Consider the following 24,526-nt stretch of genomic DNA (forward strand, 5'->3'; position numbering starts at 1 on the left):
TTATAACAAATGTTCACAGTACGAGAGGAGAATAAGTGCATCAGTGAATTGTGGCTCGCTTGACACTTGTGTCATTAAATATGTCAGTGCAAAAATGCAGAGTTCTTCCTTGATCGGAACTTTTAGTGTTCATGGCCAAAACCAGTCCCAGCAGGTACTTTCCATACTCGAATCACAAAACAGTGCACTTTGTAAAACTTGATTAACAGTAAGAAGCCAGATATAGAAAATATTTGCTGGTGTTCCTATCCGTAAGATAAGGTATTTGCTGGTGTTACTATCCATAAGATAAGCAGAACTGCAATTCACAGATTTATTATTCCTCCCTGCTTCCATAACATGAATAAGTGGAATCTGTGCTCGGTTATGAACCATATGTTAGTGTCAAAATAGGAAAACAAGTAAAAAAAAAAAAAAAAAAATCCAACTGCAGAACATGTTGCCTTTATTGCAAGACTATCCAAAGGCATTTGAAATATTAAAACTTGCCCAGAACATTTATACTACTAAACACAGAATATCACAAAGATTTATGTACATATATATATATAATATATAATGTCACAAGCCACTAAGAAGTTAAAATGGTGTCAACATTTTCTACAAACTACTCCTTGCATGACACATCAAAGCATTGAGCACATAATATGGACCTTCTCTATTCACACTGGAATAAGGGGTCTGAAAGCCCTAAACACTGTGGAGGTGAAGAGATTAGGAAAAACCTGAAACATTTACATAACTTCAAATTTACATGCTGCACGCACACAGAAAGACAGAGAATGGTGATTTTAAAAAGCCATCCATTATAGAATTTGATGTCTAACTTCATGCAACGAGTTCTTTTTATATTTAATAAAAATGTCTATTTGCCCCTTTACTTGCTCCTTATTTATGAAACTCAATCTTGGAAATTATCTTTTTAATAAAAATCAGATATTAATTCATACCAATAATCTAATTGTGTTTCTTGAATCAACCTCCCGCTAGGACACACTCTGGCTGTATTTCCATTGTAACAATTCCATGGCAGATTTATTTTATTTTGTTTTTTTGGCCTTCAAACAGGGAATATTAGAATAAAAGAACACCCATAAAGCACAGAACTACATCCTCTAAGGTACCACTACTTCTCAAGTTATTCTGTGTAACTCAACTAGTGTTGAGTCTCTTAGGTGTAAAGTGGAATCGATTTCTATTGCCTCGAAGATGCAGTGCTGTCCTTGATTTACGTAAGCTCCAATGGAAATGCTCGAATAGCAAGTTTTGTCGAATTGCCTGATGATTACCAATAATTCCAGAGCAAATATATGATCTCTGGTTTAAATGAAATCATCAGTGAGAATCCCTGAATGGGTCAATCAGAACTATCTGACTTTTAGGTTAACTTAAATTTACAATGAGAGTAGCTGAAGACAGAGTCCAAAATGAATTCTGTCCTCAAAATTTCATCACGCCCAGTAGGTCTGTACAGGATACACAACGAATTTTTTGTGAGCTCGTTTCTTAGGGTGCAGGTGCTTCTGGAAGAGATTCTGATTTATTTGTCGCTAAATCCTAGACCAACTACTAAATCTAGGGCAAGGAAAGCCTTACATGGATCCATTTTTTTTTTGTAGTAATTTCTACTTAGATTGATAGCATAATCTTCAGTGCATGAAAAACTAGTAAAGACCAAAAGTTGTTTCTCAGAGTTTGTGCTGGTGTATATAAATGTATTCATATAAAACAGACTGGACATCTGGAGTTCAAAAATAGTTACTATTATAAAATCAGAAACACAGCCAAAGAGTGTGTGGGATGTTAAAATTTCATTCTGTTAATTTGCATACAAAAAGAACACAAAGAGGAGGCAAGATTGAAGTCTGAGGATAGAAAGGTGTCACAGTGATGCGTTTTAGGAACAGTACCTTCACCTCTAAGCACCTTTCAGGTGATAGCTAGATCATAGGCACCAGAAATTCATAATAAAAATTAAATTACCCAAAAGGCACAAATGAAAACTGTTAACACAAGTACAAATGCAATATTGTGAAAGGTTAAGACCCTATTTAAAAAAGGCTTCCAAATATGTAAAACTATACACTAATCCATTACACAGACATTCCGCTTAAATTTACCATTAAAAAGTGTACACGATACTCTTACTAATCAGCAAGTCATGCCAACATTAATTTCTAATGCAGCATGAACCACCACAGCACCCAAAGAGATGAACAGAAGAAACCAACTCCCTACAAAACCAAGGGAACAGGTTTTAGAGCTAGTGAAATAAGTTATTGCAGACCTTACTTACTATAAAGAAACCGCTGGCTCATTCTACTATAGCCACACTCCCTCACAATCTTAAGGGAAATACAATAAATTTACTTTCTTCTTCTAAAACAGTACTTAACACATTTGGCAGTTGGGAGTATTCTGTGTACCCCCTTTCCTTTCTTTCTTTTTTTTTTTTTTAAGAATAAATCACTTTCACAAAACTAGGACTCAAACTTTTCGAAACTCAACTGGGTTTTCTGCAACCGCACAGACAACGTTGGCAGTAGAATAGCAACTGTGCATCCGCCCAAGTCTGGAAGACAGAACCGTGGAGGTCACCGACTAGCTTACAATGCGCTCCGTCATTCCGAGCCTATGAAGAAACATCCTCCAAGGACTGCATTCAGGAAGGTAGACTTCGGATCACATGTTTCCAGAACATATAACATGCAACACCCATCCAAAAAAACGACCTCAACAAAACACTGAATTCGGGGGGAGGGGAGGGACACTTTTTAAAATTTGGAACCAATAATTAGGGACTTTCAATCTGTATCTGTCAAATAATAAATGTCATAATTGTTTCTTATTAGAAAAATATCACCTAACGCAGAGAGCCAGTGTGTAGTTGGGAACTGCAGGATTCTCCTTCCTTGCTCTGGCGGGTCACCCTTCTCGAGATCACCCCAGATTGCTCTTCGCTGAAATCCACTCTCACCACTGTACCTAGTGTCATCGCTCTATGCAGTGAGAGCAAACTTGCTAAATAAATCCACATAAAAGAGCTTACTATGCCTCACAGTCTATCAATCAAATACTGAAGCAATCATTCCATAGACAAGGCTAATGCATGACCTGAAAGTAAAACTACTAATTTCTAGAACCCTGTAGAGTGTTTTTATGTTACTAGAGCTATAGCAAACACATTTATGTTACTAGAGCTATTCCAAACAGTTTTCAAAGAACAAACATAAAGGACTATAATAATTGTTGCCAAGAATGCTTCTTTGCCAATTTTGGGTCATAAATTAATTGAGAAAGGCATCCTAAAAATAATGGCAGGAATGAAAAAAAAAATACTACTTTTTAAGATGATTCAAGTATCAGCTTGGTGTGCATGTAAGTTCACCAATATCTTCTCCTATGATTTCATATCCAAAGTGCTACATATTACAAAGTATTGGTAGTTAGAAACTTACAAAATCAACTTATGTAAGAAATCTTTTTCAGATGGCTAATTTGTCTTTAGTAACTTTAATGCCTTTACTATTCCGATATAAACAAACACAACTTTTTAAAGTATGTTTCTTACAATTTTTGGTTCACTTTTTGATCTATTGAGGCTGGTAGCAAAATTTAGAACAAAATAGGTTTTCCTATTTCAAAAGAAGGAGAGAAGCGTGGAGCACGGAGGTGAGAGGTTTGGAGGCCCTATACTATAGACCCATCCTTGCTCTGGGCTGGAATCATCACCGGTACCGCTCCCATCCTACTGAGATTAGGGGCAGCTACCTTGGCGGGTGGGAGAGTCGGACTCTGAGGTGCACGTTCAAAATCTTCGCTTGGTACTTGGTTATACTGAGTCTTAGAATAGCCCTCCATGTTGGAAGGAGACATGGATCCCAGAGATGAGTGATTGCTGCCGATGTAGCTTCTGGCAGTGGATGTCCGGCTCTTGGGAGGAGGCACATCTTCCCTGGAAAGCAAAGATCCCAATATAATCAAAAGATTGTTCCTTGTAAGACATAAAATTGTAAATTTTTGTAAACAGTGCCTTTTACTGTATGAGAAGATCTATATTCTGTAAATGATAACTAATAAACAAATACACAGTTTGTGGCATTATACTGTACTAGAGACCTGGTGAACAGATTTGTGCACAGTTGGGGTCCCTCGGCCCACCCATGAGTCAGAGGCTACACGATTGTAGGTTACTAGAAATTGTAACATCTTCCCTGGAAAGCAAAGATCCAATTGTGTGGGGGCTATTTAAGCACTAAGTATATAAAAGTGTGTGTGACATACAAAAAGCAGGCACAATCTATCTATATATATATAAAAGCCTAAGCAACTGTTTTGACTGGTTGCTATGACGACGCACTGACCACCAGGGGGCAGACGCTCAACACAGGAGCTGCTCCCTGGTGGTCAGTTAGCTCCCACAGCCAACCTCCTGCGGCCGGCCAACCTCCAGTGGTCCCTTCCTTTGGATGGCCCCAATTGGCCCCGATCGCTGGCCAGGCCGAGGGACCCCCAACTCTGCACAAATCTGTGCACCAGGTCTCTAGTACAGTAAAATGTCACAAACTATGTATTTGTTTATTAGTTATCATTTACAGAATACAGATCTTCTTATATAGTAAAAGGCAGTGTTTACAAAAATTTACGATTTTATGTCTTACAAGGAACAAACCTTAAAATAGGTTCATATTCCAGTACAACTAATCAAGATAATCTCATTACAGTCATGTAATACTTTATCCTATGTAATAAAAGGCTAATATAAAAAAATTGTCCCCTTGACCAGTTAGACTGAGAGTTCGACCAAGGGGTGGGACTGGCTGGCCAACCACCTGTAACCCCTCCCTCCAGCCATTTCCCTCTCTGATCCTCCCCCTTACTGATCGGGGGCAGGGCTGCCTGGCCAACCGCCCATGTCCCCTCTACCTGGCCGGCCTGGCCCCAATTGCCTCAATTACAGCAAGCCAGCAGGACCCCACCCATGCATGAATTCGTGCACTGGGCCTCTAGTAGTTACTAAAGCTCTAACACTTACAGGTATATTTCTACCAAAAAAGAAAAAAAAGAAAAATCCTTTTTGCTATTAAAGTTACTGATCTAAGACCTTAGCTTAAAACAGCAGATTCATCTGCAAAAAAAAACCCAAAAAACAAGAATTCAGGCAGAAGAATTTTCACACCGAGGACTAATGAGTTCCATCTAGTGCATTTTAAAAATGCAAGTGCCCAGACCTTACCTCATACCTACCAAATGTCAATTTCCTGGGTGTTATTTAGTCACATGTTATTATTTCTTCAAGTTTAATAATCGAACATAGACTTCCAGTTAAGATCTCCTGGCTTAGAATATTTTGTAAAAAACCGTATTACCAATAGTTCTGTCACTTGATATAATTGGGTCTTTTCTCTTCCTTCTTTTTGGGACTATGCCCTCCCTGTACCTGATTTGGAGAGGGCGAACGGTTTTGAGATAAACTAATTTGTAGTGGTTCTTAAAATAGGATCCAGAACTGGAGAGGGCCCAGGGCACGGCCTAATGGAGATTGACTGAATCTGCACACTTGCCAGGGAAAGTAAGAGCTTTCCAATATTTTGAAGGGAAAAGCTTTAACTTTTATCCAGTTCTCACAGGGGCAAGTGTTTCGGATGGTTAAGAGAAGTAATGCTTTAGGCATAATAAATTCAGTACACCACACGTCAATCAACTCTGGCGTCACCGAATTACCTGATATCATGATGAACCTCCTTTTCATATTTTTCCTCTCTGCGCTTTTTGTGGCAGCAAAAGATGATCACACAGATGAGCATGAGAGCAAGCAGAGTTCCTATGATGGCTCCGGCAATTGTCCCAGCTCTGTTTGATGCTAGAATAAGAAGTTCATAGGAAATAATGATAAACACCACCACTCTATCTAGTCATATTGAAGGTAAGGGTACACACTGTCAGATGGATTTCCCTGTATACAATAACTATAAGAAACTAATTAGCTTTTTGGTCCAAGGGGAAAATTCACTAAAAGAACTGTCTTTTGAACTGTATAATCTATTTTATTTTATGTATTAATTTTATACATATACTATATAACAAAAGGTAATATGCAAATTGACCCTAAAGGAGGGACAACTGATTGCTATGACACTCACTGACCACCAGGGGGCAGATGCTCAACACAGGGGCTGCCCCTTGGTAGTCAGTACGCTTCCACATGGGGAGTGCTGCTCAGCCAGACGCCGGCTCATGGCTGGCCAGCACAGTGGCGGTAGTGGGAGCTTCTCCTGCCTCTGCAGCAGCACTAAGGATGTCTGACTAACGGCCAGACTCAGCCAGCAGATGGACATCCCTAAAGGGGTCCCAGACTATGAGAGGGTGCAGGCCAGGCTGAGGGACTCCTCTGACTGCATGAATTTTTGTGCACCAGGCCTCTAGTATGTATATATATTTATTGGCTTCAGAGAGGACAGGAGAGGGAGAGAGAGAAACATCAATGAGGAAAGAGAATCACTGATCGACTGCCTCTGGCACACCCCACACTAGGGATCAAGCCCATAACTCGGGCAAGTGCCCTGACCAGGAAGCAAAACTGTGACCTCCTGGTTCAGAGGTCAATGCTCAACCGCTGAACCACGCCGGCTGGACTGTATAATATATATTAAGCATAAATGTGATCAAACCAGATTAAAAGATTTTAATGTCCCCAGCTTTCTGAGTTGGCACATAAGAATGTTCCAAATAGCTTACCCTTACAATGGCTAAATCTGGTGTAAGGGTTGACTTGACAACTCTCATGTTCTTCATGTTGCTACGATAACAAAGGTTTTTCTAATAAAATGCAGGGTTTTTTTTTTTCCTTTCTGCCACTAACCAAGCCAGAGTGCTCTGCTCAGTTTGCACCCACTTGCCCTCCATACGCCCTTGCTGACTGAATGGGGGAGGGGGCTGCCGAGTAAAGACAAGGGAGCGAACGCTACCACCCCCGACGGAAGGCACTTACGAGGCACGACATCCAGGCGCAGCACGCACTGGTCAGAGCCCACTCGGTTGCTGACTGTGCACTTGTACGTCCCGGAGTAGTCAGTGGTGGCGTTTTTGACAGTGATCACAGAGGACGCCATTTCTACGAGGAGAGAGACGGGGCAGAGGGAAACCCCTTGTTACAGGATTGCTGAGGTGTCAGTAAAGGCGAACTCTGCCAGGCTTGACAGTCCCGGCAAAAGCGGGAGAGGCTGAAGCTGGGTGCAGAGCCGACGCCAGGCAGACAAGGCCCGGGCCGGTCCCCAGAAGGCAAACCACTGCGGCTCCCGTTCATCTGTGCAGTACGATTTGCAAAACCCATTCCATCCACCTCGCCCTTCCCCCAGATGGAAGAAACAGACAAAAGGAAGTCAGAAGGGGGCCAATACAGTTTACCTCTTAATTGGAAAAAAGAATCAGAGGCTCAGAGAAATCCTACTTAGAAGGTGGAGACCAGTTTGAGTAACAGGTCGGTTCTAACAAAGGGAGCAATTGGGTTAACCAGTTTGCAACTCTCTCGTCAGTGCCACAGAGGTGCTTTTGATCTGTTGGAGGGCAGGTGGAGGGACCAGGCCAGCAGGGGAGGGCAGTTAGGGGTGACCAGGCCGACAAGGGCAGTGTAACAGACACACCATGGGTAAAGTGCAGAATCTTCAACACTAAGGTAGGCTCAGGAAACTTTCAAGAACCAACTCTGTATAACAGTCATTCATTTAAGATCATGAACGTTTCCTGATAGTATTATCATCAATTAAAAAAACATACCAAAGAAACCAATTATAAATCTCAAACTGTGAAACTCTTATAGAAGTATATCTATTTATACTACATGGCAGTAAGTTGTCTTCCTAAAACACTATAGAATCCTGATTGTCCTGTATAGAAAAGGGAGGGTGTCTGGGATATAAAACACTCACACACACACACACACACACACACACACACACACACGAGCTAAGTCCACATCTGTGGCACACGGTACAAACCGTCTCACCTGATATCAGTGCCGTGGGCAGTTTCTGTGAGTTGGTCATTTTCTGCCATTCATAATTCAATGGGAGCGAACCTTCCTTTGGTTCACATTTCAGTTTAAAGTCATTCCCAATTTCTTCTGATCCATCCACGTAACATCTTGTACCTGAAGGCTTAACTGCGAAGAGAAAATAAATGATAACTTTATTCAGAAACACAGACTTTTTGCTTACAGGGATTCTTAAACACCAAGCATGCTGCACAACCACTGACGATTGTCACAAGGCTCTGGCTCAGAGCTGACAAGACTGAGTAACTACAATCTGTTCAGGCAAGCCCTGCCCTAGCTGGTTTGGCTCAGTGGACAGCGTTGACCTGCGGATTGAAGGGTCCCAGGTTTGATTCTGGTCAAGGGCACGTGCCTGGGTTATGGGCTTGAGCCCCAGTAAGGAGCATGCAGGAGGCAGCTGAACAATGATTCTTTCTCATCATTAATGTTTCTCTCTCTCTATCCCTCTCCCTACTTCTCTAAACTCAATAAAAAAATATTAACACACACACACACACACACACACACACACACACACAAACAAACAAAACAGGCACGCCTGGGCTCAGGCAGCACTCAGGCCTGGCTCTGTGTCCCTTATGTTATGGGATATACCTGGAAAAAGCAAACACCCGCGGGCGGCATCTCTCCAGACTCAAGCAACCACCCTCCTCCATTCCTAAGCTCCTCCTCTACCCCATGCTGGGCATGGGAGTACGTGTCACGTCACTTCCTTCCGGTGCCATTACGTGCCAATCGGGGGATTATAATAAAACATGCTGGCAACAGGGTCACTTCACTTGGTGCATTACATTGACCCCAAACCACCCAGGGAGCACTGTTATAGATAAAAAGGTAAACCTGAGGCTACAGTCCAGGTCTCCCCCGGTAACTGTTAGAGAAGCCACAAACTCCATTTCCTGAAACTCACCCCAACATCGAATTAACACCTTGGTGTTTCATATTCTCTTGGTAAACTTTACTGAAGCATAATACACCATAAAAGTAACACATTTTAATAGTGTGAGTTGATCATGTCCAACACACACACGCACTCATACTGCCCCTCCCCCCCACACACACATGCACACCCCATTGAGTGCCACCCCAATCTGCTCCCAAGCCAGTTCCCTTGTGCCTGGTGCAGTCATCTCACTCTCAACCCTGGCCCCAGGCGCCACGGTTGGACTCCCTCAGTACAGGTTAGTTCTGCTGCTTATAGGGTCAGGTGAATGGAATAATACAGTACGTGCTTCAGTCTGGCTTCTTTATTCACTGTAAGGCTTCTGACAGTGATCCATGTTTTTAAAACCCATTCTTTCTCACTGCCGAGTTGTACTCCACGGACTGTAACAAACACAGTGACCCACTCCTCTGCCGGTGAACGTGGATTCCACTGTTTGGGCTCCCGTGAAAGCCGGACTCCCTGACCTCACCAGGAGCTGGGTGTCATCTGTCACAGTCAGACTAGATGGCCAGTGAGGAAGGCCCTGGTAGGCGCTGTGGGAGGTCACTGGATGAGGAGGGGTTCTGAAGGATTCCAGGGGAGTCTCCAAGAAGAGAGATCGCTTCTGAAACCAATGCCTTTTCTTTTTTTAAAATATATATTTTATTGATTTTTTTTACAGGGAGGAAGGGAGAGGGACAGAGTTAGAAATATCGATGAGAGGGAAACATCAGTTGCCTCCTGCACACCCCCTACTGGGGATGTGCCCGCAACTAAGGTGCATGCCATTGGGTGGAATCGAACCCGGGACCCTTCAGTCTGCAGGCCAAGGCTCGATCCACTGAGCCAAACCAGTTAGGGCTCCGATGCCTTTTCTGAGGCAGGTTAGGAGAACCGGGAATTAAACTGGTGACACGGGCCCTTTAGCAACTGTTTTCCCTGCTCCGTAAAGGATGGGATCAAGGGCTGGGGGCAACACTGGGCAGGCAGTGGTAGCCTATAGTTCCCTGCAGCTCTACGGACTTGAGAGGAACACTGTCCCCTCTAGGCTCTGCAGCTGGCTGCTTGGACCTGTCCTCCCCGCCTGATAGATGGCAGGACTGCTTTCTTCTTTTTTCTTAGTCTGCACCGGCTTTCACTCTTCCACTGCTATGAATAAACGTGAATGGGTTTTACAGTGATACACAATGAGGACTAACACTGCTTGAACATTTCTGTAAATGCTGGTATGTTTTCCTTTTCTCAGTCATTGCTGGATCTTCCATGGTATGACTATCTTTAACTCTAACTGAAACCGTTGCTCCAATGTGGCCAGTAAGACCTATCACTTCGAGATAATTTGATGGTGTTTCTCTCCTTCATCTGTTACTACTTGTACTGTTTTCTAAGGATCCAGAGATGCATCTGATGGCATTGCTGATTTCCTAAGCAAATCTGTCTCCTTTTCAGATTGATCAGTTGCCCTGGAGACTGCATGAATTGGACACTGAAAGAGGTTTTGCAAATTATTTCATCCTGTGAGTCTTAAACAAGATGAGCTTTGTTCCTCATTTCTTCAAACTACCAATAAATCCTTTAGTACACAAACTCGCAGTGGGACATGAAAGCAATGCTTTGTACACCAGATATCTCCTGGTAATACAGCATACTAACCCCAACCTTCATCTTTCTTACTAACGATGGCCCTTTCCCAGGTACCACACGTACCCAATAAAGAACAGTTATTTAAAGGGACTGCTAGGACATCCCGGGCCCCAGTGGGTTTGAGATCTCAACATCTTCCATCCACAAGAGAACGAGATTCTACCAACCATGGTTTCTGAGTGCTGCCTAGGAGTGTCCCACCTACTTTCTGTCCCCAGCCATGACACCACAGGGAAGATGAACTCTTCACCCATGGCAGCTGCCTGCATGGGACACAGATGGAGTTTTATCCCCTAATGTTTCTTTGGTCTGGGATTCCAGGATACCTGGCCATTTTCTTTCTTTCTTTTCTTTGTCTTCCTTTCTTCCTTCCTTCCTGGCCCTTTTCTTCTTCCTTTCTCTCTTTCTCTCTTTCTTTCTTTCTTTTTCTCTTTTTTAATAGATTTTGTTAATGTTTTTACAGAGAGAAAGGGAGAGGGAGAGTTAGAAACATTGATGAGAGAGAAACATCATCAGCTGCCTCCTGCACACTCCCCACTGGGGATGTGCCCGCAACCAAGGTACAGCCCTTGACTGGAATCGAACCCAGGACCCTTGAGTCTGCAGGCCGATACTCTATCCACTGACCCAAACCAGTCAGGGCTACCTGGCCATTTTCTTCAGAGTATTTGCAACCATGATCATTGGCAGAGCTAGTTCTTCTCAGGTAAGGGTACATGATCATCGTCAATTTGTAGGTGGCCAGTGTCCCACCAACTTAGCATTGCTGCGCTCCATATATGCTTTACATCATTATCCCTCCATACTAGTGGCCTACCTCAGTCTATAGGAAACACACTACATCTCCATAAGGAACAGGATATACAGGGGGTGGCAAAAGGGTCACAGCTGTGAGAATGTGGAACAGAGTTTATTCTTATATAACCTATTAATTATTGCATTATTTTCCATATGAACAACTGTAAACCTACTTTTGCCCCACCCTGTATACTTTCCTCACCATGACATCCATCCAAAAATGCTCATTTTGCTTGGTTCAAAACACCAACTTCAGGCAAAATCAATGCAAAGTTGCTAAAAATCATTGGCCCAAATTTGAGAAGAAACGACGTATTTGTATACTCTAAAAGTGGCTCCCCAAGATTTTACTTTTAATTACAGAAGGAAAAATCTTCAGCTTTCAGTGGAGAAACCTATCAGATAAAACTTAAACTGTCAATGAGATATGACATCACATGCTCTTATATGACTGAAGGAAGCTCAGGAGACATAAAGGCATGTGAATCTTAGACTTGATCCTAGCACAAAGGGACTTTAGTAGAAAACTGAGATTCAGCCCTAACCGGTTTGGCTCAGTGGATAGAGCGTTGGTCTACAGCCTAAAAGGTCCCAGGTTCGATTCCAGTCAAGGGCATGTACATTGGTTGTGGCACATCCCCAGTAGGGGGTGTGCAGGAGGTAGGTGATCGATGTTTCTCTCTGATTGACGTTCCTTCCTCTCTGTACAAAATAAATAAATAAATAAATACAAAATAAATAAATAAATAAATAAATAAATAAATAAATAAAAAAAAAATATATATATATATATATATATATATATATATATATATATTTTTTTTTTTTTTTTTTTTTTTTTTTTTTTTAAAAGAGAACACTGAGATTCAATTAGGTCTGGAGCTTAGTTAATGGTATTGTCCCAACATTAATTTCTTGGTTTTGATAACCGTACTAACACTTTGTGAAATGTTAACATCAGGAGAAATTAGAGGATGGGTCTACTCTTAGGAACAAAATTTTTGAAACTTTCCATAAAACTAAAAGTTATTTCAGAATAAAAAGTGAAAAGAAGTCCTGCCCTCTCCTAATGGCTTCCACACCCGCGTTGCCTGAGCCACCACATGCCCAGGACACTGTTTACTGTGAATGCTCCTCGTCACAGCCCAGCCTGTGGGTTCCCGAGGTCTCAGGGACAGGCCCTGTGGAGCTGTGGGGAAGGCTCTGGTGCAGCCACAGTACTGGTTCCTGCTGTGGGTTCTCCATCCGTTCCCCTTTCAGCCTCACAACTGAGCTGCATCCACATGCACAGCTGGTGCGTCTGCCGGAGCCGGAGAAGGGTGGGCCTCCAACACAGCACAGTGGCCCTCACCCCCAGGCGACCCCCAGGCATCCCAGCTCAGGTCCAGGAGCCAGAGGCAGCGTTGGCTGCTCTGCAGACAGCACAGGGCACCTCCAGCTTTCCCACGACGTGTCGATGTTTACCCTGGGCCCCTCACAGAGAACCCAGCAAGAACCCGCCCCGGGTCACCACCTGGCAGGTCCCTCGAGAGCACTTCACTGTCTTTCCTCCACAGACTGTCTCCGCAGGACTCCAGGAAACGCTAACAGACGCGCACCTGTCAGACTCTCACTTTCAAAGAACATCCTTGTGGTTTCCCCCACAGCCTGACTCATCTGACAACACGGAAGGGAGTCCCAGAGGAGCTGTCCTCTGCCTGAGACACACTCCCAGGATCAGAGCTCTCACTTCCTGCTTCCTCCTCTCACCCTGAACCCGGGCTCCCTCCCCAGTCTGCATTCGGGGTCTAACCTGGCCCTGGTGAGGCCTCACAGAGCTAAGGAGAGAGGTGACTGAGTCGGTGCCTCCCGCTGATCCATCCCGAGGACTTCAATGTCCAGGTGGTGACTTTTAATGGAAGAGTATCATTCCTCCTTCCCCACGGCCATGGCTGCTGGCCTCAGTGTGCTTGGCCATACTATGGCCCAAGCTGGGCTCCGTCTGGGTTATGTGCTGCCTGTGCTATAGAGCCTTTCCGTGGAAACCTACAAATTCAACCCAGGACCTGGTCCTACAGAATCAATCTCAACCTCTCTATCACCCATCCCCCCCCCCCCCCCCCCCCCACACACACACACACTCTCTGAGCTTGCCCACCCCTCTTCTGGGAATACATGCCGATCACATCCCTCCCAGTGTTCCTGCCCCATCAAACAGGGACTTCACAACAAAAAATCCCGACCGTCTGATTAACTGGTACACTCTGCTTGGGACACCATGAGCCAGTTAAAATTCCATAGATAGCCCGGCTAGCTCAGTCGGTAGAGCATGAGACTCTTAAAATTCCATAGATACCTCAACTCAGTGATTTCTGCAGAGTAGGGCTAAAAGAAGATACACAGTCAGGGTTATAATCCCGGGTACGCCTGGGTCTGAGACACGAGTTCAGATTTCCTCAACTCTTACCTGCGTTCACATTTATAAAAAAGAAAGGTAACTCCGTGTTTGCTGAATGTAGACACAGAGAGTTGGAATTTCTAACGCTACCAGGGTCCTTTTCCTGGCTCCTCATTCGGGTTCACGTGCTTTTGTACCATGGGAAATATTCCGAATGGGTGCCCTTTAGAACAGAGCGCCTCTACCACCCCCGGGTGCCCACCCAAAGCCGCTGCCCACCCCTGTGTGCCCACCCAACGCCGCCGCCCACCCCCGGGTGCCCACCCAACGCTGCCGTCCACCCCCGGGTGCCCACCCAACGCCGCCGCCCACCCCCGGGTGCCCACCCAACGCCGCTGCCCACCCCCGGGTGCCCACCCAAAGCCGCTGCCCACCCCTGGGTGCCCACCCAAAGCCGCTGCCCAGCCCTGGGTGCCCACCCAATGCCGCTGTCACAGATGGCCCCTATGTGGCCCTGAGGCCACTGACACCTGCCTTCTTGTCTCTGATCTGAAAAGAATGACGTTCACAATGAGCCTGGGTCCAAAACGCTTACCCCCTCACTAGTTCTCTAAAACAGAGGGGATTTTATTTCTCATGTGAAAGGGTTAAAAGTGCTGATGCGTGATCACATCATCCAGAGAAGGATGGTAAGCTTGGCAGTCTTGAACAGCTTGCAAAAAGTGTATGTAATACATGTATCTCCTTCTTAACCATCGGAGAGAGAGCGACAAGACATCCATGTGGCTAATCCCCTTCTTTTGAGGATGAAAAAACTGAGAGGCCCAAGGAGTTAAATGGCTCTGATGTCTCATGGTCTAATCCCAACTCAGTATTCCTTCTACCATCTCCTCCACTCTAAATACTCCAATTCATCATCACAGAAACCTCATTCATTTGCTGGGTAATGTAGTTTGAGAAAGTGTACAGTACCCATAACAATGTTGGACTGAATGAGATCAAATGGAGGTTTAATGACAATTACAACTCGTAATGTTTCACAAAGGTAGGCTAGAGCCCAGGAAATAAAGATGCTCTTTAGTTCTCGGGACAAATCTGAGGACAACACCAAAACCAAAACAAACCTGGATCCCCTAACTCCTGGCCAGTGTTCTTTTCCTATATCACAGAACCTCTTCACTTACTTTCAAACCCCTTTAGGAATTTCACCAAGAAACATAAATATAAAAAAAAATAGTCATTTATTTTTTCTATCCAAAAAAGGCTACTTTTATGTTATTTGAGGATAGAATTACTGCAAATGTTTCAAATTATTACTCTAAAAAACTAAGCTTTGTCTCACATAAATGCTACTCTCCTACTGTGACAACTCACCCTGTTAACAAGTAACATTTAAAAAATATATATTTTATTGATTTTTTTACAGAAAGGAATGGAGAAAGATAGTTAGAAACATTGATCAGCTGCATCCTGCATACCTCCTACTGGGGATGTGCCCGCAACCAAGGTACATACCCCTGACCGGAATTGAACCTGGGACTCTTCAGTCCGCAGGCCCATGCTCTATCCACTGAGCCAAATCGGTTAGGGCAGCAAGTAACATTAATAAAAAGAACTTACCAAGAACTTTCAGCTGAATCTTCTTGTTGCCCACGCCAGGGGCCTTTTTCACCTTGCACTGGTATGTGCCGATGTCTGACAGCTGTAAATTGGTCACATTTATGGACGCATCCCCAGCTTTGAGGTCACTGCTTGTAAAATGTACTCGTCCTTTCAGGTCTGGATAGTAGTCATCGTAAATTTTGTCTCCAGAATATAAGATAATCTAAAAGAAAACCACAATCAGACGGGAACACAACAACGAGGCAAAAGCTGTGTCATCAGAGCTCTAGAAACACCAGGCCACTGCAGGGCCCCAAAACAGTGAGACACATAGACGAGGAAGCCACAGCGATCCAAAGCACAGAAGAAGAAAACGGAGAGCGGTCAATATGATCCTGAGTGTGGCCGCACACTCTCATTTTAACGTGAAAGCGAAGACCGAGCATGAGGAACACAGCCCTGTATTAGGGCTATGTGCTAGTGAAACTGGACAAGAACACAGAATTGTGAATTTCTGTAACCATTCCTCAGCTGCCTCCAAGGCTGCAGTAGGCATGCCAATCAAGTGTATAAAATCAAGTACACACCATCACCATTCCCCAAAAAGGGCTTATGATGTGTTAGATCTGTGAAGTCTAACAAAACAGCAATAACAAAGACATTTTTGTCTTAATACTAAGTTGGAGGATTGATCTATACTAATAAAGAGGTCATATGCTAATCAGGACGTCTTCCAGACAAAGCCACAGCGGCTGTGAGGGCCTAGGGCCGGTGGCACGGGCGGGCAGCACTGGGAGGGAGAGGCGTGCCAGCACGCGGGCCAGTCCAGCACCTTGGCCCCTTTTGCAGAGGCCCAAGGCTCAGAGAGCCACAGCGGTCAGCAGCGGCAGCAGCAGCAGCAGTAATGGCAGGATGATGGGGGCAGCGCCTTCCTCTGATTGGCCTGGTCACCTCCCCCACAGAGAGCGGGCCTAAGCCTTCAGTAGGACATCCCCTGAGGGCTCCCGGACTATGAGAGGGGGCAGGCTGGGCTGAGACCTCCGCCCCCGCCCCAGCTCATCAATTTTCGTGCATGGGGTCTCTAGTATTTAATAATTGAGGGTTCTAGACTCTAATAGATTAAAAGTCATAAAATAAACCGCTTAAGACGTGTTCCCAGGGTAACAGGATCTTTCAATCTTGTCAGGAGAGCAAAGACCCTTTCCTAATTCCACTGAGTTTTCTGAGTTTACCTGAAATGCCTGAAGGCTAAATTCAGCGGGGAAACTAACTTATCTCAGAAGAGAATGATAATAGTCACCTCTAAGTATAATTAAAATTAGCCGGGACCGGTTTAGCTCAATGAATAGAGCGTCGGCTTGGGGACTGAAGGGACCCGGGTTCGATTCTGGTCAAGGGCATGTACCTTGGTTGCGGGCATATCCCCAGTAGGGGGTGTGCAAGAGGCAACTGATCGATGACTCTCTCTCATCGATGTTTCTAACTCTCTATCTCTCTCCCTTCCTCTCTGTACAAAATCAATAAAATATATTAAAAAAAAAAAAAAGAAAAAGAAAAATTAATTCAACACACTTTGTAATTTTTCACATGTGCCAAGAAATCCTTCATTCAGGTCATGTGAGACCCAAGGGCCAAAGAGCGGTGGTGCCAAACTCAAATAATAACCAGAAACATGACTATAGTCTATATTCTCCAAATAATTTTTTTATCTGAAAAGATCTCTTATTTATCTATTCAGCGTCTGCTTCCAGGAAGCACTCAGTCACAGTAGACATCTGAAGGTGCACAGCCAGCTTACTCTGCAAACTCGGCCATTACTGTATTTGTTCCACCTTCTCGCCACACCCACGTGTCAACAGCAATACTAACCCCTCCAACGAGGCTGCCCTGTGTGCTCCTTTGTATTAACCATGGACTCCCCAGAAAGCTCAATCTACAGCACTTTCAATCCCACATTTTGCTACTCACATAGTTTAGTAGTCTTTAGAAGAGGGACTGACAAATAAGATGTGTCCCCACTGGTAGCGACTTTGTAAACTATTGAGTCTTTTCCCACAGAGACAAGGTTATGAACAGCAGTTAAGAAATAGGGAACTAACTAACATTTACCAGGCCATTTTGGTTTCTCTTCACAATCCTGCAGGGTGGTGTTCTTACCCACATTTATCCTTTAACTGCTGGAACGCTGTGACCCTCCCAGATCAGCTTTTACAAAGTCACGCAGCTAAGGTGCACATCAGATCCCTTTGCGCTGGCACCGTTATTTTATTAACATTGCAACACTATGCATACAGTATTTCAGAAAACTCTCATTGCAATCTTGAGAGGTAGGTATTTTTGTTCCCAGGTTACACCTGAGGAAGCAGAGGCTTCTGGAACATGGGAGGCAGTCCGGGATGGTGCAAAGGGGGACAAGTCAGAGACCTGGCTTCCAACCCCAGCGGCAATGTGGTCAGCCATGTGACCCGGGGAGTGTTCAATACAATCTCCGGGCCTCCGCTGTCTCCTCCTCATGTGTACAACAATAACCCTCACTTTAGAGTGTTGTTTTAAGGCTTAAACACATATAATTAAAGTATATGAAATGCCACAGAGCACAGAGTAAGTACACAGTCCATGGCAAACTGTCTACTGCCTACAGAGATCACACAGGAGTAGGATGGAAATTTCTCCAGCCCAATTTCTGCCTGCTGATATAAATAAATGAAAGGGGCACCGCTAACATATTATAGAATGTAGCTTCATTCTATGTAAGCATGCTCTTCGGCACCAATCTCCCCCTAACCCTTCTAGCTCTCGCTGGGCTGATGGTGCTGCGTTACACTCCAAGGCTAGTTTTTGTAATGCACAAGGGGATGCTTAAGCAGCCCTGGCTTCCTGCTATCTCCCAAGTCCTGCAGGAACCAAGGCTGTGCTCCCACCCCTCCCAGGAACAGACACACAGGACTACGGACACACACCGGGCTTCTTGGTCTCCAGAAGCTCCTTGTTATGGCTTCCCTTACACGCCTTAAGCCAAAAGCACTTAGGCAAGATTCTCCCTCCCCATCCATTCATCTCAGCCACGAGGGCGGAGCCCTGGGCTTGAAAGGGAGACAGGCCCTGTGCTGCCAGGGCCGTGAGGGTACACAGGACCCCAGGCAGAAAAAAGCCTGTGTTCAATGGTGCTGGCCCTCCGTGGGAAGGGGTTGGGGGTGGGGTGGGAAGAACAAGGCAAGGAGGGAGGACACAGGGCATCTGGGCTGAGTCCATTTCAATTTACTTTGCTGAGGGAGGGAGGCAGAAGGGATTTCCAGCAGCAGAACCAGGGCAGAGGTGTGTCCTTGGAGGGAGTGGCCCTAGTCATTCTCAACATGGGAAAGTACCTTAATTATTTCCTTTCCAAATACACTGCCTGGATTTGCTGGAAAGAGTAATTACCTTGCTGCCCTGATTCAGCCATTCAGCCTTCTTTTACATGGGTCATAAGTGAAAATAAAATTTATCTTCTGAATATGTACATAGTTGACCCTCAAACAATGCAGGGCTTAGGAATACCTGTACTCATACAACCCTGAGTAGAAAATTTGCAAATAACTTTTCTTTTTTTAATCCTCACCTGAGAATATGTTTTTATTTATTTTAAGAGAGAGAGGAAGGGGGAGAGAGAAACATCAATCGGTTGCTTCCCTTTACGCATCCCAACAGGGAATTGAACCTGCAACCTTTTGGTGTACGAGACAATGCTCCAAACAAATGAGCCACCCAGCCAGGGTGCATATACAATTTCTGACTGCCCCAAAAGTTAACTGCTAATAGTATTCCATTGACTAAAAGCCTTCCCAAGAACATAAATAGTCAATCAGGACATAATTTATATGTTATATGTATTCAATACTGTATTTTTATAAAAAAAAAAAAGTAAACTAGAGAAAAGAAAATGTTATTAAGAAATTCATAAAGAAGAGAAAATACATTTAGAGCATTTATTAAAATAATCTATGTATAATGGAACTGCACAGTTCAAACTTGTGTTGTTCAAGGGTTAAATGTATTACCATATTCCTCCAAATATGTGGACTTATTTCCCTCTCCCTGGTCTAATATTATAAATTTTTATCATTGACTTTATTTTTTTATTACATGTGTCAGATGAAGCTAATATGCAATATTCTAAATTAAGTGAAACATTTTGGTACCATTAAGAGGTAAAGCTTGATATATATATATATATATATATATATATATATATATAGAGAGAGAGAGAGAGAGAGAGAGAGAGAGAGAGAGATGAGATGAGATTATAACAATATTTTGATATTTAATTTTTCAAGTTTAATGTTGCTGTTTTGCTAGGAAGATTTGCTTTGCTTTTAAAGAAATTCATTATATAGGATATTTACCTTGGAGAAATATGGAGAACAGCCCTGGCCAGTTTGGCTCAGTTGTTGGAGCATTGGCTCACAGACTAAAGGGTCTCAGGGTCGATTCCCAATCAAGGGCACATGCCTCAGCTGTGAGCGCGATCCCTGGCCTGGGTCAGGGCATCTGCGGGAGGTATTAATAGCTGTATCTCTCACATGAATGTTTCTCTCTCTCTGTCTCTCTCGATCCCTGGCCTGAGTCAGGGCATCTGTGGGAGGTATTAATAGATGTTTCTCTCACATGAATGTTTCTTTCCCTTTCTCTCTCTTCTCCCCACCGCCACACACACACACACATACTATCTAAAAACCAATGGAAAAATATCCTCCGGTGAGGATTTAAAAATAAAAAAATATAGAGGACAGATTCTGTAATAGCATGTAATTGTGTTATACCCTGCTACACTTGACCCTTATACTGGTATCAGAACTCTTGTGTTAAAGTTAGGAACTCAATCTTATCAACTTTTCACAAAGTCTGAGTCGCTTGGCAACCCTTAACACACACTATGCACATTTCTGCCGCGCTGTCATGTCTGCTCCACTACTTCCTGACTCATCCACACTTTACACCAGACTTTCAGAGGTTCCCGTGCCCGCTAAGCTATGTGGTCAGAGCAGTGATGGGCACCGAAGACAAGTTCCACGTACAGCTGCTGAGCGAGCGAGCACTCGGCAAACTTACCACTTGGTCCACCTTCTGATTGTCGGCGGGGGACAGCAGCCACTCGATGTCCAGCGGCCCCTGGTCTTCCGGACCTTGTGTAAATTTGCAGGGCAGGTAGGCAGTTTCCCCTTTGGCCTTTTCAATCATGTGGTCAGGACTGGTGATGCTCAAACTTCTGGCGACATCTGGAGAAGGAAACACACATGCGGACTAAGCATCTGAACCCTTGGACCACCCAGCCGTTCAGAAGGGACACAGGATGCTGTGAGAACAAGATGCGAGTTCAAACTTAGAGGTGCCCGGTTTTCAGTTGGTGCCCCTTTGTAAAATTAGAATGACAATGTAAGGTCGTATCCAATATAATCTCCTTTAAGGGCTCGGTGAACTTCCCAACTGTATAGAGGGTGTTCACACCCAAGCAGATGTTTAAAACTGAATTTAGCTGCAATCTCTGCAAGGCCAGTTGTGCCATGCCAATTCAAGATCACATTAGCCATGCTCGTCTTGGTGCCACCAACACAATGGGAATTCCTTATCGCTGGGACGCATGCTGATGAATTCTGACACCTTTTCTTCTTCTTAGAATTAATAATTCTAAGCTTTTTGCTTTGTTTTGCTTTTTAGTTTTGATTCCATAACTTTTATTGAATGCTTGAAAATATTTCTAAGCTAAGTGAGTAGAGCCCAAGAGTTCTCATCACAAGGAAAAAAACATATTTTTTCTTTTGCTTTCTTTGTGTGTATCTTTCTATGAGCCGATGGATCTTGACTAAATTTACTGTAGTAATTATTTCACTCTACATGTAAGTCAAATCATGCTGTACATCTTAAACTTATGCCGTGCAGTATGTGTCAATGATATCTCAACAAAACTGGAAAAGAAGCTGCCAAAATAAGATGCCCTGTGCCCCAAACAAATGTCTAAGATTATGCTGATTGAGTTTGTCAAAAAGAGATGGCTTAACCCCACTGACACACTGTAATTACAAAAAAAAAGTGTCCTTCTTGAGTTGGGGGTGTGAACACAATATACAGCTGATGTATTACAGAATTGTATCCCTGAAATCTATAATTTTATTAGCCAATGTCACTCCAATAAATTCAATAAAATTAAAGATAAAGTATCCTTCTTGCAGCTAATGGTTTACAACAATCTTTTACATGCATAAAAGGTAGAAATAACCTCTGAGCAAAATGGCGCCACTTCTTAATCTAAATAAGGGTAAAAATACCAAGCTCAGTCAATTCATGTCTTTTTTTTTTTTAAGCAATTTTGTTCATATCAGTTTCACACACAAAAATAGGTCTGTTCACTACTCATGTCTTATGAAAGATCAGAGTTCGAACAACCTAACAATTCCCACAAAACTTAATTTTTTATTATTTACACTGTAAAGGATTGCATAGCACTAGTTTGTCAATCTATGTTTTCCTGATGAGGACATTTCTTCACATATAAATTTAGACATCTAATGTATGCAGAACCAAAGTTTCAACTGAGCAGCAGATTTCAGCAGCTCTCCCATTCCGGCCTCTCCATCACCCACCCTAACTTCAGTGGCAGGATTATGACCTGGAAGAGGCCTGAGGCACTAAAATCATACATGGTCCATGGGTCCTGGCTTCCTCCCCTTCTCTTCCCTCGATCCCCCCATAAAAATAAACACATGAGAGAAAAATCAGAGTAAACCCAAGTCCTAATACTCCATAATGAGGACAAACCAAAAATGAGGAATTAGCCATCCCGGGGTCCTTTCCATTAGCACATTGGCTATCACTTGTAATAAGATGCTAACGAAGTTGAAGCTTAAAGATTGAGAACGAAAGAAAAGCCAGATTACGTTTAAGACCATTTATACTCAGGAGCCATCGTAAGCGTTTTATCACATTTAAGTGCCCTCCTTAAACAGCAGATTAAAACTGGACACAGACTCTCCGCTCCCTTAAATCAGAGGCTGGCCTCACACTGGCCAGTAGAAAACGGCAGAAGTGTGGCTTCTCTGAGGGGAGGAAAAGGCCTTGCTGCTCCCACTCTCGCCCTCCCAAACCCCTGCCACCTGCCACCGAGTGAACAAATCACACAGAAGAGAACGGAGGTGTTTGATCAATAGCTGCAGCTGCCCACCATGCAGCCCCCCCGGAATACTGGGCAGCAGTTCAGACCAGCTGCTGGCAGGCGTAGTGAGCCCAGAGCTTTCCTTCCGAGCCTAGCCTAAACTGGCAACCCATAGAATGAGGAACAAAGACATGTCATTGTTTTTAAGGCTCTAGAGTAGGGGTGTCGAACTCAATCAGAGAAGTGGCCAAAATCTAAAATCCAGCCTAAATCGCGGGCCGAATGGTTTACTGAACAGTCATAAACTGTCATTGTGATGGAAACGCAGCGGAGTGCAGTGATGACAGTGCGGTGCGGGCCACATTGCAAGGCCTGGCGGGACGGATTTGGCCGGCGGGCCTTGTGTTTGACACATGTGCTCTAGAGTTTAGACAAAGATTGATGATGATACACCATCCAAATCCACTGATTCGGCCCAAATAGACTACTACTTAATATTGCCTCCAAGAAGTCCATACCACTCCAGTCTGCATTTCCTATCTAACATTCCTATTTAAAACTAAGTGATTTGAAATTTATGTGTGTGATCTCAAGGGTCTCTCAAGAATCAATCCCCAAATACACACTTTCTATCATCTGTATACATAAAAGCCGAAGCGACCATTACGACTGAACAATTCGAACAACCAGACGACCAGTCTCTATGATGTGCACTGACCACCAAGGGGTAGATGCTCAACACAGGAGCTGCCCCCTGGTGGTCAGTGCGCTCTCACATCCCACAGGGTGAGTGCCACTAAGCCAGAAGCTGGGCTCACGGCTCACGGCTGGTAAGCTGGTGGGTGCTACTGAAGCTCAGGCTCCTCACTGGCCACACTGCTACATCCCCCAAGGCAGGGGTTTTCAAACTGCGGCCCGCGGAGGAGTCTGATCCGGCCCGCCAGGTTTTTTGGGCAGTGAGCGCAGCCGAGGTTGTTACAGTAGGAATTAGTAGTTCATATAGTCCGGCCCTCCAGCTCTCTGAGGGACTGTGATCTGGCCCCCACTTTAAAAAGTTTGAGGACCCCTGCCCCAAGGGGTCCTGGATTGTGAGAGGGATTGTGAGAGGGTGTAGGCCAGGCTGAGGCCGCCCTCCCCGCCACCCCACGCATGCGTCCATGCACTGGGCCTCTAGTTTCTAATAAACCCTGTTCTATTCCTACCTCATTCACCAACGTAACACTCTACCTCTTAGCCTAGAATGATTCTTTCTGTTTCTCTACAGGTGCTCACAGTACTTTACTTTCTGCTACCGGCATCACCCTTTTGGCCTTAGCATAGGGTATCCTGGAGATTTTTCCCTTGTAAACTTCATTGTGAAGTGGACCAAAGTAGGCTCCATGGTTTTGCCACATCTTCTAGATGAGCTTATGTCCTGCCCATACTTCCTAGTGCTTTTAACTGATTCTTTACAATACTGACTTACCATGAAATCATTAGTTCCATTAGGGTTGGGAGAAATTATGGACCCCTCTATGTCTCCTTGTAGTTCCTTGCACATTAGTACAAAAGAACTGGGGACTAGATTATACATTTGATCAATTTTAGAAAAGCTGAAAGAGCATGAATCTGCCAGTCGAAGATGAATTCTGCTTCTTTTGCCACTACAATTTGTTGCCTGTATTTATCTTGGTAATAACACTTTTAAGTGTTGAGTAAGAGAAAGACAATCTGAGCCCAGCCCAGAATGAAACTTCCATTCCAAAACGAATCAAGACACGGAGCCAAAATATAGAGGTAAGGCTATGAGAGTGAAAATTTGCTAATAACAACAACCACCAGTAAAACTTCCTGATCATTCAATGCTTTTAGGGTTTTTATTTTATTAAAGTAAAATTAAAAAGTCAAAGGACATCAGCCATATAAATTTTTCTAAGTTCAAATTAGAATAAAATACAACTTAAGTTTTTGTAACAGTGCCTTTTATTCTTATTTGATACATAAAAAACACTTTTATCTTTC

General features: G+C 43.9%; 1 protein-coding gene across 3 annotated transcripts in view; it reads right to left on the reverse strand.

Moving 5' to 3' along the window:
* CXADR (CXADR Ig-like cell adhesion molecule) overlaps window positions 1-24,526 on the reverse strand; it is a 55,054-nt gene that overhangs the window by 12,022 nt on the left and 18,506 nt on the right. The window contains exons 2-7 of one of the 3 annotated variants that reach the window (XM_036448451.2): window positions 20,488-20,654; window positions 15,418-15,622; window positions 8,006-8,161; window positions 6,992-7,114; window positions 5,725-5,863; window positions 3,772-3,955 (exon numbers count right to left, since the gene is read on the reverse strand). In XM_036448451.2, coding sequence (XP_036304344.1) covers window positions 3,772-3,955; window positions 5,725-5,863; window positions 6,992-7,114; window positions 8,006-8,161; window positions 15,418-15,622; window positions 20,488-20,654 — 974 coding nt within the window. Of the gene's footprint in view, window positions 1-422; window positions 3,956-4,689; window positions 4,742-5,724; window positions 5,864-6,991; window positions 7,115-8,005; window positions 8,162-15,417; window positions 15,623-20,487; window positions 20,655-24,526 lie in introns of those variants that run through there. The other 2 variants (XM_036448450.2, XM_045585349.1) reach the window with 2 other exon arrangements.

The sequence above is a fragment of the Pipistrellus kuhlii genome, unplaced genomic scaffold (assembly GCF_014108245.1).
Source record: "Pipistrellus kuhlii isolate mPipKuh1 unplaced genomic scaffold, mPipKuh1.p scaffold_m20_p_2, whole genome shotgun sequence".
Lineage (NCBI taxonomy): Eukaryota > Metazoa > Chordata > Mammalia > Chiroptera > Vespertilionidae > Pipistrellus > Pipistrellus kuhlii.